General features: G+C 40.5%; 1 protein-coding gene across 9 annotated transcripts in view; it reads right to left on the reverse strand.

The window, feature by feature from the left end:
* Nucleotides 1–16,922, reverse strand: part of TRDN (triadin) — a 176,982-nt gene extending 160,060 nt beyond the window's left edge. For 5 of the 9 annotated variants that reach the window (XM_081187678.1, XM_081187680.1, XM_081187683.1 and 2 more), the window contains exon 1: nucleotides 16,417–16,921. In XM_081187678.1, coding sequence (XP_081043804.1) covers nucleotides 16,417–16,438 — 22 coding nt within the window. In that variant the 5' untranslated portion in view covers nucleotides 16,439–16,921. Of the gene's footprint in view, nucleotides 1–16,416 lie in introns of all 9 variants that reach the window. The other 4 variants (XM_081187682.1, XM_081187676.1, XM_081187677.1 and 1 more) reach the window with 3 other exon arrangements.
* Between the last annotated feature and the right edge of the window lie 227 nt (nucleotides 16,923–17,149).

The raw sequence follows: 17,149 nt of genomic DNA on the forward strand, positions 1-17,149 counted from the left end.
TGCCTGCAGAGGAATATGTATTATGCTTCCGAGATGAGGGGCAATTCAGAATATGGTTTTATCTACTGCAGGATTAAATAGAAAATTGCACTTAACAATTGAATGTACAAGTTGTCATGTAAAATTATACACAAAACCATCTTTCCTACATAAAGGCCTAATAGGGCTTTGCATGGGAAAATCCTACACAGAAGAAATTTGAGAACTGAGCTTTTAAAGGCAGGGGACTACAGACAACACTCTTTAGAAACAGTTTCTGATCTGCTTATTGCCTCTGTCTTCTTTATTTTTAAAAGGCATTTGCATGAAAACAAGATCTCTCTTTCTAAAGAGTTCATCAGCTCCTGCTGCTTACATCCACCTGGAGTCATAATCCTGCCTTTGTGATATCATAATCATTTTCACATCAATATATTGTGAGGATTATGGTTACTTTAACTGAGAATGAAGCAGTGGGGACATCTGGTTTTTGTTTTTGTTTAAAAGCAGTATACTATTTTAATGCAAATATGTTTAATAAAAGGCCAAAAATGTAAACTGTGTGAATGTACTTTTCTTTTCTCCTAAACAGAATATTTTTCAATGGCTCCATAGTGCATTCATATCCTTACAAAATAAAAAGCAACAAAAACCAGAGATTTCCAAAACTTGATAGCTATGTCCGCATTATAGCAGGGGCAGGCAGAAAACTGATGAGGCTCTAATGGTAGATCTCAGTATAATGCACAGTAGATCATCAAGGATTTCTGACTCCCAAATATGTAACAATAGCAACTACAAAACAATGTTTGTTTGCTGTATTCCTAATTAGTCTGAAGATGAAGAAAGGCAGTAGTGGGGAGACCAATAATGGGTTTTTGTGATAAAATGACTGTGTGCTGATTCTGGTACCAAAAAGAATTTCTGCATGTGTTCAGAGGCATTCTCTGTCTTAATGCAAACTGCACATCCACCCAACACCCCCAACCACTATTTTACACCTGGTTCTGGTTGGTGGACATCAGCACTGTAATAAAGAGCAAAGTAGTTTTCAAAAGCTTAAAATCTGCTCATCCCTGATCTGAAGAATATAGGAAATATCTAATTGATGTCCTGTTTCCTAGCATGAAATAGAAGCATCCCATATCTAAATATATTTATTTATAGCCAGCAAAATTCTTGCTAGTGCAAGGGGACTTTCTCTCCACTCCTCCCCACACGTGCCCCATAATCAGCTTCAGGTGGTCAAGGGGACCCCCCAGAACACTGAGTATAGAGAGAGCAAAAGTGCAATAAGATAATTTTCAGAGAGGAGAAACACTTGCACTGATGGAATGATCTCCTTAGTGCTATGTTGCACACAATCCTTAGTATGGCCTAAGCTTTCATGGACTCGAGCCAACTTTGCCAGATACATGGGCTTGAGTCCATAAAAGGTTATGCCTTAATAAATGTGCTAGACTTTAAGGTGCCACAACACCTTTAGATCATTTTTGCTGCAAGAGACTTAACACAAAACACCTCTCTGGAAAATTATTTTAAAGCATTTTAGCCAATACCTCCACCAGGAGCTTAAGGCCACATATATGGTACTTCTTCCCCCTGTCTAAAAAAACTTTAAATCCCATGAGGTTGATAAGGCTAAGAAAAAATAACTGGCATTAACTCTCTAATCTATAAGAGCACAGTCACATATTTCTAAACCTCATCTATAACTTCCAGATGGCAAGCGTACCACGGAAAAAAGTGATCTGGAAGACTTTTTTTCCTTAAAACGATTGGAGTAGTAATTTCATGGCGCATTCAAAGGAGAATTTTAAAAAGCATGCTCAGTTTATTGTGAATGTATATGAAGATGAATACTGTTCCTATGAAGACATTTGGACCCCTCTTTTTATGCAACCGTAGAATTTTATGTAAGGACTTTTTATGCGCTCCAGCTTTATTCAATCACTACAACTAGGGAAAGGGGATTAGCATCAAAAAGTCTTCAGACGCTATTGTTGATCCTGTCAAAACACTCTCGCACAATTGTGAGTGTATTGTATAGTCCCACACAATCATTTCTGCTTTAAATGATTGTGAAGAGAGCAAAGTCCTAAAGCCTAGGTTTCAAATACTTAAAAGAACATAATAGCAGGTTTTAGCGGGATACTATGTACACAGTCTATGTCATCTGTAGCTACATCACCTTTGGCAGGTAATCTCTGCAAAGACCACAAGATCAGCAGGATTAACAGTAGCTGGTCCAAGTATTCTTAATAGCACCTTTTCTCTTCAGCAGCATGAACTACTGTGTAGGTTTAAGAGAGCAAAGCATTTTTGAACTTTAGGATGGATAGAAAGCAGGGCTATACAGGGGGAAGAGAGAGAAAGAAATTCCAGAAGCCTGTGGTAAAATGAAAAGAGGCTCATGAATCCAGAAACAGCAGTGTTAAATGGCAGTGGCCACATTATTCAAACTTCCAACAGACCCAGCCAGCAGGGCCAATGGTAAGGGTTAACAGAAGTTACAGTCCAGTCAAAGTGGAGGGCAGAAGATTCCCCATCTCCAGTTTAGATGCCAGTATATAGTTGATTATGAAATGAAAAAGGAGAGACAGCATTCTAGTTAGACTGCATGGATGAATCTGTCAGTTGTGGTTTCTCTCCATTTCCTATTTTTTCAGTTCTTCACATCTCCGAAGAAATTTGTGGTTTGCTTTTATTTATTAAGTTTTTTAGTACTCATGAAAATTCGTCAGCATTTTTGTGATAATTTCTCTTAATATATATATTTTTGTATGCAGTTTTTACCAACATACATATTTGTAAGCAACTTTTCCTAACAGAATGCATTTTTGTATGTTTCTTTCACTAAAATATGCACTTCTACACATGCTTTCACCCAGATATAAACAGTTTCTTGTTGGAGGACTGTATTGCAAAATTCAGCAAAGTGCAGATTCTGAGCAATAACTGTTTTCTTTCACGCATTGGTTAAGAAGTAAGCAGGTCCTCATTAAAAAGCAAATGAAATTGAATTCCTCCCCCCCCCCCCAACATCCACTCTGTTCTTCAGGGATGAAACAGAACTGATTCATTCTTGAATCCACCAAAGCAATTTTGCCTACTCAGTTATAGTGGACAAGATGAAAGTTTCCAAAACTTTGCCTTTTTGAACTTAAAATAACCTGCTGTTATCCTAGCTAAGTTGAAAATACTCTTCCAAAGTTTCCTTATTACTAGCACAAAACTTTCATAATAATAACTTCACCAGCCTGATAATATTATTCAGATCTTAATCAGTCTGTTTGATATTTATAATAAGAATCAAAAATCTACTTATTTATTCAACGTACACCTCTGCATTTCACAGCCTACTGGATTGTGGTCATTCATCATGTCACCTTTCTTTATTCATTTCCTTTCCTGCTATATAAATAGTGCTGGACTTTGACATTAATTAGATAAGCAATAATCATAAAAAATGTGTACTTCCAGTTTTATTGAAACTGGGTTTCACAATACTGTTTTAGCCTCTCACAACTTACTGTTGCATTACAGATTTTACAGTTTACTTCTTTCTTTTCTTTCTTATTTCTTCAAAAGTAAAATAATTATGGGCTAAATCCAACCCAGATAATTTTGTAGCAAAATGAAGAGCTTTATATGTGTGGTATAAAATAAATTAACAGTAATATGGGCTATCATATCCACAAAGCAAAATAATCAGAGATTCAGTTCACAAGAGTACTCCTGTTTTGCCATAAAATTAACGAGCCATAGTCCTGAAATTACAATGAGCTTCTAAATATATGGAAAACCATCCACTATCTGCATATTCTCCAGAAATGTCACCCGAATCCAATGCAAAATAAAGTATAAAATAATGAAACCTTGATTCTCTGGCCATTTGAGCTAAAGCACTTAAATAGACTCACTTAGCTCCACCCAGAAATGAAGAGGAAGAGGGGTGGCAGATTGAATGTGGACTTTCACAGTTGGATTCCATATTAAGCATGGAAGAAATATAGGGATTGAAAGGCCACTTGAGAATAGGGATTACTGGTAAGTAAGAAGACTGAATCATTGCATATTTCCTATAGACCCCCTTGAGTGTTAAGATCAGCAGTGGGGGCCCTTATAGTAGTTTTACCACTCTCAGACATTTGGGGGGGGGGTACAAGCCAAGAAAAAGCATTCTCTATGGTAGCACCTTAGCTGTGGAATTCCTTCTCTGCAGAGCATCTTCACAATGTTCATTTTGTCGGATGCTGAAGACGTACCTCATTATCCTGGTCTTTTACACCTGAGATATTTATTTTTGGACCCACCTTATCTTCTTGATTGTAATCGGTTTTGCCCACTTTAAATGTCTTTTTTAATTGATGTAACGTACCCTGGGACCTCACCGTGAAAGGCAAATAAGAAATTAAGGATAACAATATTCATTACTCCTATTCTTAGAAGAGAAAATTGTAAAATGAAGTGCAGCTAATCTAAAGAACATAACTTAAATGGATAGAAAGCCAGAGAGAAATATTTGCAAACAGAATGTACAGTGGTACCTCAGGTTACAGACGCTTAACGTTACAGATGCTTCAGGTTACAGACTCCGCTAACCCAGAAATAGTACCTCGGCTTAAGAACTTTGCTTCAGGATGAGAACAGAAATCGTTCTCTGGCAGCGCAGTGGCAGAGGGAGGCCCCATTAGCTAAAGTGGTACCTCAAGTTAAGAACAGTTTCAAGTTAAGAACAGACCTCTAGAACGAATTAAGTTCTTAACCCGAGGTACCACTGTATCTCTGTTTAAGAAATTGTTCATAAAGACCAGGTCATATATGTGTAACATGTTATGCAGCGAGTTGTCTTATGTTTACATAAAATACATACATTGGTGGAGACACATTTCATGTTGAAAATAGCCATGATACGTTTCACTCAAAAGGTCATGCCAGCTCTTGCATACTTAACACAGCTGTAATTAGCTCTTTCAACTTAATTATATGCTGCTCTCATCACAAATTGGGTAACTGTAAATTGCACAACTTATATGTCCTCGTAGAAACCATATACCTATTTCTGTAATGTATGATCTTCAGAAAATTCAGAGCAGTTCATAATGTGCATCCAGATTTCATAGCTTATTATTTAGTTGCTCCTTGATTGAACAATTTAAAGAAAACCACACAATCAGCAGACCAAAATAATAATGAACAATTCATTACCAATTTGATTTGCAGATAATGTCTGAGGGGATTACAAAGTCTTGTTGTGCAGATTGGCAGAAGAAAAACCAGATATAAGGGGTTTCGTTGCATATCCATCTTAAAAGAATGAGTAATGTTTGCTCAGTCTTGAAAAACAAGCCGAATGATTTCAAACAATGGGAAGATTGCAACTGTAAGGCATGGGCCCTGATCCAGATCCATAGCGTGTTCTGGATTAGACCCCTGTGACTTTTTCTTCAAAACAAAAGAAGCATACCCTCACTTCCCCTCCCCTAGTATTTTTTATTGTAAACCGTAATTTGACCCTGTGATATGACTCCTTTCCTCCACACCCTATGCTCTGCTTTGCCTTGCCTCTTCCTTATGACATTGTGCTTGTATGGCACTTGTACAAAATAAAAAAAAATATATTTTAAAATACAGTTGAGTAGGTAGGAACAAGAAATTACAATTTCCCCATCACTTAGTTGTTTATAGGTTTAGATACACATGCTTTTATCGCCTCTCACTGCCAAATGCATTAGCTTATTCAAGCTGACAAGCAAAGGTATGGCAAATATAATTTTGCGAGGAACATTTTTTAAATCAGCTTTAATGAGGAAAGAAACCCCAACACATCACTGCCTTGAATAATCACAGAAAGAGTTACCTTAAATAAATTTATGCTAACTAAATATGATTTTGTAAACCCCTAGAAATCAAATCTGCATGCGTTTATGTGTGTGTTTTCCCTTAAGGCAGCTTTCAACATCAAAAGAATTTTTAGTTGATAAAATTGTTGTTGTCACTGTCAGCAGATCCTCTTAAAAATCAAATAAAGTAACACTTTTTTGTTTTGCTCTTTACAAGACAAAGGGAAAAAACAATCAGCAGCAGCACTTTGGTAATGAATTGCTGTTGAGTGGGAGGGGGGAATTGGTCCATGCCTTCGTAATGTCCAGGACAGATCGTTACAATGAGTGTAGCAGTGGCGGCACTTGAGAAGAGTGGAGCAGCAAACATCTCCCAACACCAGCACCATACTCACTAAGAAAAACAGTGGTGAGGCTGGGAGAGCTACAAGTCAGTGGCAACCTCAGAGGTGTGCATTGCCCCAACACAAAGCTATCTGGACCTCGCCACCACTTGGACCCAACCCATCAGGGCAAGTGCAGCACCGTGGCTGTCCAGAGGGCACTGCTGCTGCTCCACACACACTTTCTCACATGCCATTGCGTATGGGGCTTCCTATGGGGGAAAAATTGAACTGGTTCAATATACAGTAGGCAATAGTTAAAAACCTTAATTCACTGCCAGTTCCCCTCTCCTACCCTGGGACTAATTCAAAGAGATTTTTTTAACCTAAAGAGCTCTAAACACACTGGGACCAGAATATCTTAAGGGTAGCCTGCACCAGTCTGAACTTGCTCATTTGCAAAGATGTTCAACTGCGGCATGTCTGTAGGTTTCACCACCTTCTGGGGGTAGTAGATGGGCACTTACAAGAACAGGGCCTTTCCTGTGATGGCCCCCAGACTCTAGAACACAATTTCCAAGCACATCCACACACATACCTACTTTAATTTCTTCTACAACGAAGAGGAAATCAATTCTTTTCTCTCTCAAACCTTTGGCAGGATGTATGAAGCTACCTTATACTGAATCAGACCATGGGTCTACCTAGCTCAATACTGTCAATACTGACTTGCAGCATCTCACCAGATTTCAGACAGGGTTCTCTCCCAGCTATATCTGGAGAAGCTGGGGACCAAATCTGGGATGTTCTGCTGATGATCTACTGCTGAGCTACGACACCACTACAGAAATGCCTTGTTTAATTTTATCTGCTGGTATGATTCTTGTTGTTGTTTCTATTCTATTGATTTTAATTTTTCGATTTCTTTGTCCTATAATGCTTGTATGATGCCTTGAAGACTGGTCACCAGAAAGGCTAGATATAGACAAACAAATAAATGCCTAAATTAAACTAAACCAATCTGTCCTATGCCTTAATCTTCTATCTATACCAAGCCAAAGCTTAACTCCCATCACAGATACATTCTGCAGTATTTTCCCTCCAGGGGCAACTGCAGCTGCTGCTGATGTAAAACTGTCTGTGCCCCATGAGAGAGGGGAGCTCCAGAGAATGTGTCAGTCCACAATTTTACAAAACTGACCCATCCTCATCATGATGATTTCTATGAGCCAAAGACCTCAAATTAGAAGTTGGGTGGATTAAGAAGTCTATTTTAATGACTCCCTCCACTCAACGTCTGACTTCAAGCCAGATTGCAGAGAACTATTAGATTGCATTAAACGTCTAAGCATATGTCAGTTACATTTCTGAATACCCCAGAGACTATAGGCAAGATCTAGTGTAAGACTTTACCCGTCTCTTGATTTGTTTTGTTTTATGCCTGTGGCAACACTATTGTGGTATTGCAGCAGCATTAAAATGAATGATGAATTACTTTCATGTATCAATGACAAAGACATTATATTCCATTTATGCGCCACAATGCATAAAATAAATAGTAGTAGTAGTAATAAAATATTATTTATACCCCGCCCGTCTGGCCAGGTTTCCCAAGCCACTCTGGGTGGCTTCTAACAAAAGATTAAAGGTAAATTAAAACATCAGTCATTAAAAACTTCCCTAAACAGGGCTGCCTTCAGATGTCTTCTAAACGTCAGATAGTTGTTTATTCCCTTGACATCTGAAGGGAGGATGTTCCACAGGGCGGGCATCACTACCGAGAAGGCCCTCTGCCTGGTTTCCTGTAACCTCACTTCTCACAAGGAGGGAACTGCCAGAAGGCCCTTACCACAGTGGTCCTCATCAGGAAGACAGGTTGTAACATGTGTGTCCCAACATTCTTGTGGTAATGTCACAGAAGCGGTCTTCTAGGCATAATATCTTGCTCAATTATTTCTATTACAGCAACTAGATAAGCACTTCTCAGTTGTGGGCTAGGGACCATGGGTGGCCCTCAGCCCCCTTTCAGGTGGGCATCAGCACTGCAGCCCACCCTCCTTTCAGCTTTTTGTTTACACAGAAACACAAGAATAAGAAGAAGAAGAGTTTGGATTTGATATCCTGCTTTATCACTACCCAAAGGAGTCTCAAAGCAGCTAACATTCTCCTTTCCCTTTCTCCCCCACAACAAACACTCTGTGAGGTGAGTGGGGCTGAGAGACTTCAGAGAAGTGTGACTAGCCCAAGGTCACCCAGCAGCTGCATGTGAAGGAGCAGGGAATCAAGCCCCGTTCACCAGATTACGAGTCCACCGTTCTTAACCACTACACCACACTGGCTCTCAAGAGCCAGTCAATAGATCAATCTAGCTTAGTACTGTCAACAATGACTGGCAACGGCTCTTCAGAATTTCAGACAAGAGTCTCTCCCAAACCTACCTGGAAATGGTGGAAACTGAGCCTGGGACCTTCTGCATGTGAAGCAGTTGTTCCACCACTGAGTGAAAATCTTCCCCCAGATACAGGAAGCTGCCTTACACTGAACCAGACCATTGCTGTAGCCCAGCAACAGTTCTCCAAGATTTCAGTTTAGGGTTCTCTCCTAGTGATACCTGGAGGGATTGAACTTGGCACATTCTGTATCCAAAGCATGTGACCTACCACTTACCAATGCCAACACCAGCAGTCCCCCTGCCCCCATGTGCAGTACGTAGGCATGCATGGGAGTGAAAGCTGTTCAGGGGAGATAGTGAAAGAATGGAGAGGAAAGAGAGGAGAGGGGCAGCTGGATTGAGGGAGAAGACTAGGAGAAGCCAGGCTGCTACATGTTGTGTCTCTGTTACACACAGACACACCGAAAGCGGTTCTCCTTCCTTCCCACTCAGCTGCCTGCCACCTCAGGAGAAAGGGCCAGAACAGGCCATTGAAGGCAATGTGAAAGACTTAGTACAGTGGTACCTCGGGTTAAGAACTTAATTTGTTCCGGAGGTCCGTTCTTAACCTGAAATTGTTCTTAACCTGAAGCACCACTTTAGCTAATGGGGCCTCCGCTGCTGCTGCCGCGTGATTTCTGTTCTCATCCTGAAGCAAAGTTCTTAATCTGAGGCACTATTTCTGGGTTAGTGGAGTCTGTAACCTGAAGCGTATGTAACCCGAGGTACCACTGTATTTAAAAATAAATAAAGAAGTAAATGTGGAATAGAGAAGAATGGAAGTTGTTGAAGGAAAGAAGTGGACGTAAAAGGAGCAGGGAGGAGGGGGGAAAGAGGGACATTTTTTGAAGGAGGAAACGGGTGATAGTTACACATGAAAAGAGAAGGGGATAAGAAAAGAGCGGTATTTCAGGGAAAGGGGAAAGTAGAAAAGAAAATTCTTCATTCAAAACCTCTGCACTGACAAATTCTGCCTAAAATGGCATGGGCTCTGAACATCTGTTCAGAGCAGGTGAGCAGACTGTTGTTATATTCATGACCTGCTTGCAGGCTTTCCATAGGGATCTCTGTGACTACCATGAGGACAGGCTGGTGGACCAGGTGGGCCACTGGGCTATTTCAGCAAGCGCTTATGTTCTTAGGAATCGTATCAGCAGAAAACTATTGCTGATACACACCAATGAGTAACTGGCTCCACTCTGCACCAGCATTTTGTGACTGGTAGGCCTTAGTTCAGCTTTCTCAAGTGGGTCCTGGTTGCAGAAAGTCTGGCATGACACCCCTGGCCTAGATGATACCTGTGCAGCTGTCAGTATATAAGGAAAGGATAGACAGATAGATGCATCTAAGAATAAAACAAAAATGCATATCCAGCTTGTGAGACAGTGCTTCCATCCCCGGTGTCTCCAAGTATGGCTGGGAAAGGCCACTATCTGAAACCCCAAAGAGGCTTTAAGTTTCACTGAAGACAAGGGAGCTAAATGGACCAGTGGTAGCATCCTACGTTCTAATGGTTCTTAGAGACCTAAATTCAATACACAGCCAGTGTTTAAACCTTAATAGATCTAACTACTTGGAACTTTTTTTAAAAAATGGGATCATAGAGTTGGAATAGACCACAAGGGCCATCGAGTCCAACCCCCTGCCAAGCAGGAAACACCATCAGAGCACTCCTGACATATGGTTGTCAAGACTCTGCTTAAAGACCTCCAAAGAAGGAGACTCCACCACACTCCTTGGCAGCAAATTCCACTGTCGAACAGCTCTTACTGTCAGGAAGTTCTTCCTAATGTTTAGGTGGAATCTTATTTCTTGTAGTTTGGATCCATTGCTCTGTGTCCGCTTCTCTGGAGCAGCAGAAAACAACCTTTCTCCCTCCTCTATATGACATCCTTTTATATATTTGAACATGGCTATCATATCACCCCTTAACCTCCTCTTCTCCAGGCTAAACATGCCCAGCTCCCTTAGCCGTTCCTCATAAGGCATCGTTTCCAGGCCTTTGACCATTTTGGTTGCCCTCCTCTGGACACGTTCCAGTTTGTCAGTGTCCTTCTTGAACTGTGGTGCCCAGAACTGGACACAGTACTCCAGGTGAGGTCTGACCAGAGCAGAATACAGTGGCACTATTACTTCCCTTGATCTAGATGCTATACTCCTATTGATGCAGCCCAGAATTGCATTGGCTTTTTTAGCTGCCGCATCACACTGTTGGCTCATGTCAAGTTTGTGGTCAACCAAGACTCCTAGATCCTTTTCACATGTACTGCTCTCAAGCCAGGTGTCACCCATCTTGTATTTGTGCCTCTCATTTTTTTTGCCCAAGTGCAATACTTTACATTTCTCCCTGTTAAAGTTCATCTTGTTTGTTTTGGCCCAGTTCTCTAATCTGTCAAGGTCGTTTTGAAGTGTGATCCTGTCCTCTGGGGTGTTAGCCACCCCTCCCAGTTTGGTGTCATCTGCAAATTTGATCAGGATGCCCTTGAGTCCATCATCCAAGTCGTTGATAAAGATGTTGAATAAGACCGGGCCCAAGACAGAACCCTGTGGCACCCCACTAGTCACTCTTCTCCAGGATGAAGAGGAACCATTGATGAGCACCCTTTGGGTTCGGTCAGTCAGCCAGTTACAAATCCACTGAGTGGTAGCATAGTCAAGACCGCATTTTACCAGCTTCTTTACAAGAATATCATGGGGCACCTTGTCAAATGCCTTGCTGAAATCAAGGTAGGCTACATCCACTGCGTTCCCTTCATCTACCAGGCTTGTAATTCTGTCAAAAAACGAGATCAGGTTAGTCTGACATGACTTATTTTTCAGAAATCCATGCTGACTATTGGTGATCACAGCATTCCTTTCTAGGTGCTCACAGACTGTTTGCTTAATGATCTGCTCCAGAATCTTCCCTGGTATTGATGTCAGACTGACTGGGCGATAATTATTTGGGTCCTCTCTTTTAACCTTTTTGTAAATAGGGACAACATTTGCCCTCCTCCTGTCTGCCGGGACTCTGCCTGTTCTCCAGGAATTCTCAAAGATGACTGCCAGTGGTTCTGAGATCACATCTGCCAGTTCTTTTAATACTCTTGGATGCAGTTCATCTGGCCCTGGAGACTTGAATACATCTAAACTAGCCAAGTATTCTTGTACTATCTCCTTAGTTATTCTGGGCTGTGTTTCCTCTGCTGAATCATTTGCTCCAAATTCTTCAGGTCGGGCATTGTTTTCTTTATCGGAGAAGACTGAGGCAAAGAAGGCATTGAGGAGTTCAGCCCTTTCTGTGTCCCCTGTTGCATTTCACCATCTTCTTCTCTGAGTGTCCCCACTGTTTCTTTGTTCTTCCTTTTGCTACGGACATACCCATAAAAGCCTTTTTTGTTGCTTTTAACCTCTCTAGCAAGCCTGAGTTCATTCTGTGCTTTAGCTTTTCTGACTTTGTGTCTACATGTGTTGGCTATTTGTTTGAATTCCTCTTTGGTGGTTTCCACCCTTTTCCATTTTTTGTACACATCCTTTTTTAATCTTAACTCAGTAAAAAGTTCTTTAGATAGCCACCCTGGCTTCTTTAGGCACCTTCCATGTTTCCGTCTCATTGATATTGCCTGAAGTTGTGCTTTTACTATCTCCCTCTTAACAAACTCCCAGCCATCATGAACTCCCTTTCCTTTTAGTATTACTGTCCATGGGATCTCACCCAGCACTTCCCTAAGTTTTATGAAGTCGGCTTTCTTAAAGTCAAGAAATTGTGTCCTAGTATGCTTGGCTGCTCCTTTCCGCTGTGTAGTAAACTTCAGAAGAGCATGATCACTCGCGCCTAATGATCCTTCCACTTCTACCCCACTAACCAGGTCATCAACATTGGTTAGGACCAGATCTAAAATGGCTGTTCCTCTTGTTGCTTCTCCCACTTTCTGGACAATGAAGTTGTCTGCAAGGCCAGTGAGGAATCTGTTTGACCTTATGCTCTTGGCTGAGTTTTACATCCAACAAATATCCGGGTAATTGAAGTCCCCCATTACTACTATCTCCCTTCCTTTTGCATGCTTGGCCATCTGTTCCAGGAAGGCATCATCTATGTCCTCCGTTTAGCTTGGGGATCTATAGTAAACTCCCACAATGAGGTCACTGTTATTCTTCTCTTTATCAATATATCTTTCCAATAGCTTTGAAAATCTGGAGCAACTTATATGCCAAAATTCACTCTTCTCTGAAATGGAAATGTATTGCCACCAAAAGGCCTCCCATACTCTCCATGGTGCAAATTAACAGAAATTGTAGCAGCAGAATAGAGCCTACTGTACAAAAGACACATTTCTTTCCCATCATTTACATCATGCCCATCTTTCAGTACATTCAATCAAAGCTTTAGATTTTAAATTCAAGCAAGATTCAAGCAAATCAAATTAACAATGCAGATACTAAAATAACTCACTTTGTACAAATGCCCAACTTATTTGTTTTAACGAAAGAAATAATACTTAATTACATTTTGTTTTACTCTAATTAAAGATCACTCAGATACGACACTTTATTACATTTTCCAGAATTTTTTCCTTTTTTTAAGCAACTGAATGCTTGTGTCCCTCCATGTCAGTTTTATCTAACGTAAACAGCACTCTCGTTTTTCCAGACATTTTTGAAATGCTGCTTCTCCCTTGGCCCACAAGCAGTTAGAATAGGAATTACTAAGTCAAGCTGTCTACAGAGCTGGCACATTGGGAATGCTTTACAGTAGGGATCAGCAAAAGGATGTCTCTGGAGCCAAACAGACACATAGACTCCTTTCTGCTCAAATCTATCTTGCCTCTGGCTTAGCAACTCGTGTGTGTGTGTACTTGTCAACCCACAAGCTAGAATTTGGTGGGTAGAGAACTGTGTTCTGACAATGGGACTTGCCAGCATTCTGCTTTAGGAAGCGGGTTTGCATAGTGGCCCACAATCTTCTATAAACATAGCTGCTGGCATAGGAGCCAACTTCTAGAAGCAGAGTTTACTTTGCCCCCCCCTAAAATATTTGAGGGGGCTGCCTCTGCTCCCCCCCAGTTGATGGGCATTCCCATTCAAATTGTGTGGGTGTGTGTCACGTGTTGTGACTGATTATGTGGGGGCAGGGCTTACCTGCCCCGCCCCCCCATATTTAATTCAAGTTGTCACTTGAACAAGTGCTTGCCACTTTCTTCCAAATCTATTCATGAATAAAATTAATAGCATCTTTCTTTCTTTCTTTTTCTTTCTCTCTCTCTCTCTCTCTCTCTCTCTCTCTCTTTCTTTCTTTCTTTCTTCAAAAATGTCCGTAAACCTAAGCCTCCTTGAGTCAGCAATGCAAAAATAAGCTATTAGAGTGAAATAACTTTAAGTATTTTTTATGAAAATGACCTGTCCCTCTGCCCTCTTGCCGCACTCTTACTTTTCATCTGCATTTTCTCCCACAAACGCTATGTAGGTCCAGGAGACCTCTGATGAAAATATATAACTGCATCAGCTTTATTATTATTATGCAATGCTATTAGGAAATGTACTATTGACTATGAATATGAGCAAAGGTTCCTGGGCTCCATTAATTTTGCAATCTTAACAAAGAAACAGATTCAGTCCCTAATAATGCTTAACACAAATCCTCTTACATGAAGCATATTTTGCTTTCATATTTAATTAATAACGGCAGTGACTTGGGGCACAGTGCCTTGGTTTGGTGAATAAAAAGTGCACAGAATATTATCTGAGAGACTTTTCTTTATATAAAAAAAGCTCAGTAATAAGCTTGGGGAAAGAAAATGGAATGATCCACAATGGAAAAGGCTAGTGTTAGATTCCATTGTAAAATTGAATATTTGATTTTTAAAAGCCTGCATTTTAAGGGGGGAAAAAGATTCCCCTTTTTCATTCTGTTGGATAAAATGTTATTTGTATATATTAATGGTCAGGACATATTAAAATTATTCATGAACTATTCATATTTCCCAGATAACCATTTCTTTATTTATAGGATCAGATCTCATTCTTTTTACCCGCTGCTTAGGCAAAGTTCTCAAGAGACTCTAAAAGTGTATTAATTGCTTAAGGCTTCCAGGATTAATATTGTGTAGCCTTGTATCAAGAACTGAACTTATTTTCAATTTGATATGACACATTATGGCACAGTCTGCTATCTTTAAGTCTTGATCATATCTTTAAGTTACTGTCTCTTGGTGGTTAGGATCCCAGTGTTTTGCTGAATCTACTTCATCCTGCACTGGATTAAATATGGAGAAATGGGACGGGGTGGAGGGTTGGGGTGGGGGGCTCCTGTTTTGAGGGACAGTCCTGTCAAGTTCTGCCCTGGGAGGCACATTTTAAAATTAAGGTTTGCAAGCCTATGCACATTAACTGACAGCAAATCCCATTGAACTCAATGTGACTTACTTCTCAGGAGACATGAGTAGGATGGCACTGTAAAAGTATTCCATAACTGCTAGGCAGTAAGTCAGCCAACACAGATAAGAGAGAAACAGAGAGATAAGGGCCTCTTTACTAGGGAAAGACGTATCTGTCCATTTTGGTTTCACTAGGTTTTTCCAGTCCAGCTCCCTACATTTCCGCATCACATTCTTTAAAAAAGTTCATGAAATTCCATGTGCATTTTAGTGTGATTTCCCCCTAATGTATGCAATTTTGCCCAACATATACATTTTTGCAAAGCAAGTTCTCCTGATAGAAAGCATTTCTGTATGTTGCTTTCACTAATATATGTATTGCTATGCATGCTTTACCCCACCACGCATTCTGGTACACATTACTTGGCTAGAGAACTGCATTGCCAAATTCAGAAATGTGTGGATCTCAAAAAATGGCTGTGTTTCAGTTTTCATTTAAAGGGGAACTCACCTTATTCGCACTTTCAGAAACAATATACTAACTGAAACACAGCCATTCTTTGAGATTCACACATTTCTGAATTTGGCAATGCAGTTTGCATGTTGTTTCTGAAAGTGCAAATAAGGCGAGTTCCCCTTTAAATGCAAACTGAATTCAGTTTGTACCTCATCACTTGTCTTCACACTCTACTTTTTTTTAGGTGCACACATCATATTTTATGGAACAGGTTATTTTTAATCACTAACCTAAACATGTAAAGTTATGAGCAGTGCAAAGAGAACCTAAAAACATGTGATCATATAGGAGCTTACTCATCAGAGTATCTCCCCGTGGAAGCATAGAACTGTAGAGTTGGAAGGGGCAATGAGCGTCATCTAGTCCAGCCCCTTGCAATGCAGGAATCTCAACTAAAGCAGAGTGTGTGCTCTGTGGCAAACTCAGCTTTGATGTTCAGCAATGTGTGGAAAGGCACATTGTCAACTTATAGATGCAAAATGGAATTTATGAAGCAGGAAAGACAAGGTAATGTGGTCTCTTAAAAAAAAAGTTATTCAGCAAGTGAAAGGCAAATTCAAAGAAAAATAAATCTTATTCACAAATGTGGGTGTAGCTCTACAAAAAGCATGAGCACCAAACAAGAAGCTAACAAGTTATATATACCGTATCTATATCTGCAACGTCCAGTTTTGAGATGCTTTATTTCTCCTTACTTTAATCTCTGCGCTCTCTGCCTAAGCGAGCGTTGCTGAGGTTATGTGACCAAGGCTATTTTTAGAGGTGTATGATGATCAAGCTTTACTAACTAGTACAAATTCCAGCTGCCGTAGAAGAGCAACTTCTTGCCTTGAAACTCGCCCTACAGCAAAAACTGCAATTCCCTAGAAGCCAGAGATCATGCTCACAGGCTGAGTCTATTAAAAAATGTCAAGGCTGAAATCTTTTTTATTTCCAGGCAATTAGAACATCAAGATTGTTACAGTACCTTCTGCTGTAATCTCTGTCATAATGGTGACGGCAAGGAACACTCTGGTGAAAAAGGTTAAGTTATACTGGCAGCTGAGAGGATGTGACCAGGGTCAGCGCTGACTTTTGCAGGAGACGGCAAATTGAAGGGTGGGAAGTCCTCTACAGTTCTGATTTTTCTTTGGGGGTCTTTTCTTCTTCTTTTTGAGCTATCTTCTTAGTGAAGCCCTCCCTCCCCACCTCCCAAGACACTAACCCCTTTCCCAAGGCAATGCTTGCAGCCCAGACTAAAGTATCAGCTCCTTACAAAAATAGCCGTGGCTCTCAGCAAATCTCTAGCGCGGCTTTTTTGGCATCCTAGTTCAGGGACCAACTCTTTCCTTGTTTTCTGTAAGTGTCCAGACCCAAATAAGACAGCAAAGCAGGTAAAAGCAGCAGCAGCAGCACAAAGGAATGGAAAAGAACTGTTTTAAGCCCCTGCAGCTTCTTAAATATTATTACAGTTCTTTTGAGGTCTGGGTCACAAAATATGAAATATAGACTTGACTGTAATCTTATCCAACCAAGCTCAAATGTATTCTTAGCACACTCATAGCACATTCTTTCCGGGCCTTATTTGGGTTGGGGAGGGTGCTATGAAGGCAGCCACAATGACTAAAGAAGAAAACAAACCTAGGTAAATTTCACCCTGTTAAATTGCCTGTGGACACTTAAAATCACCAAAGTACACCATTTTACCCTCTGCTGCTTCT

Source organism: Podarcis bocagei, assembly GCF_964188305.1.
Source record: "Podarcis bocagei genome assembly, chromosome: 3".
Lineage (NCBI taxonomy): Eukaryota > Metazoa > Chordata > Lepidosauria > Squamata > Lacertidae > Podarcis > Podarcis bocagei.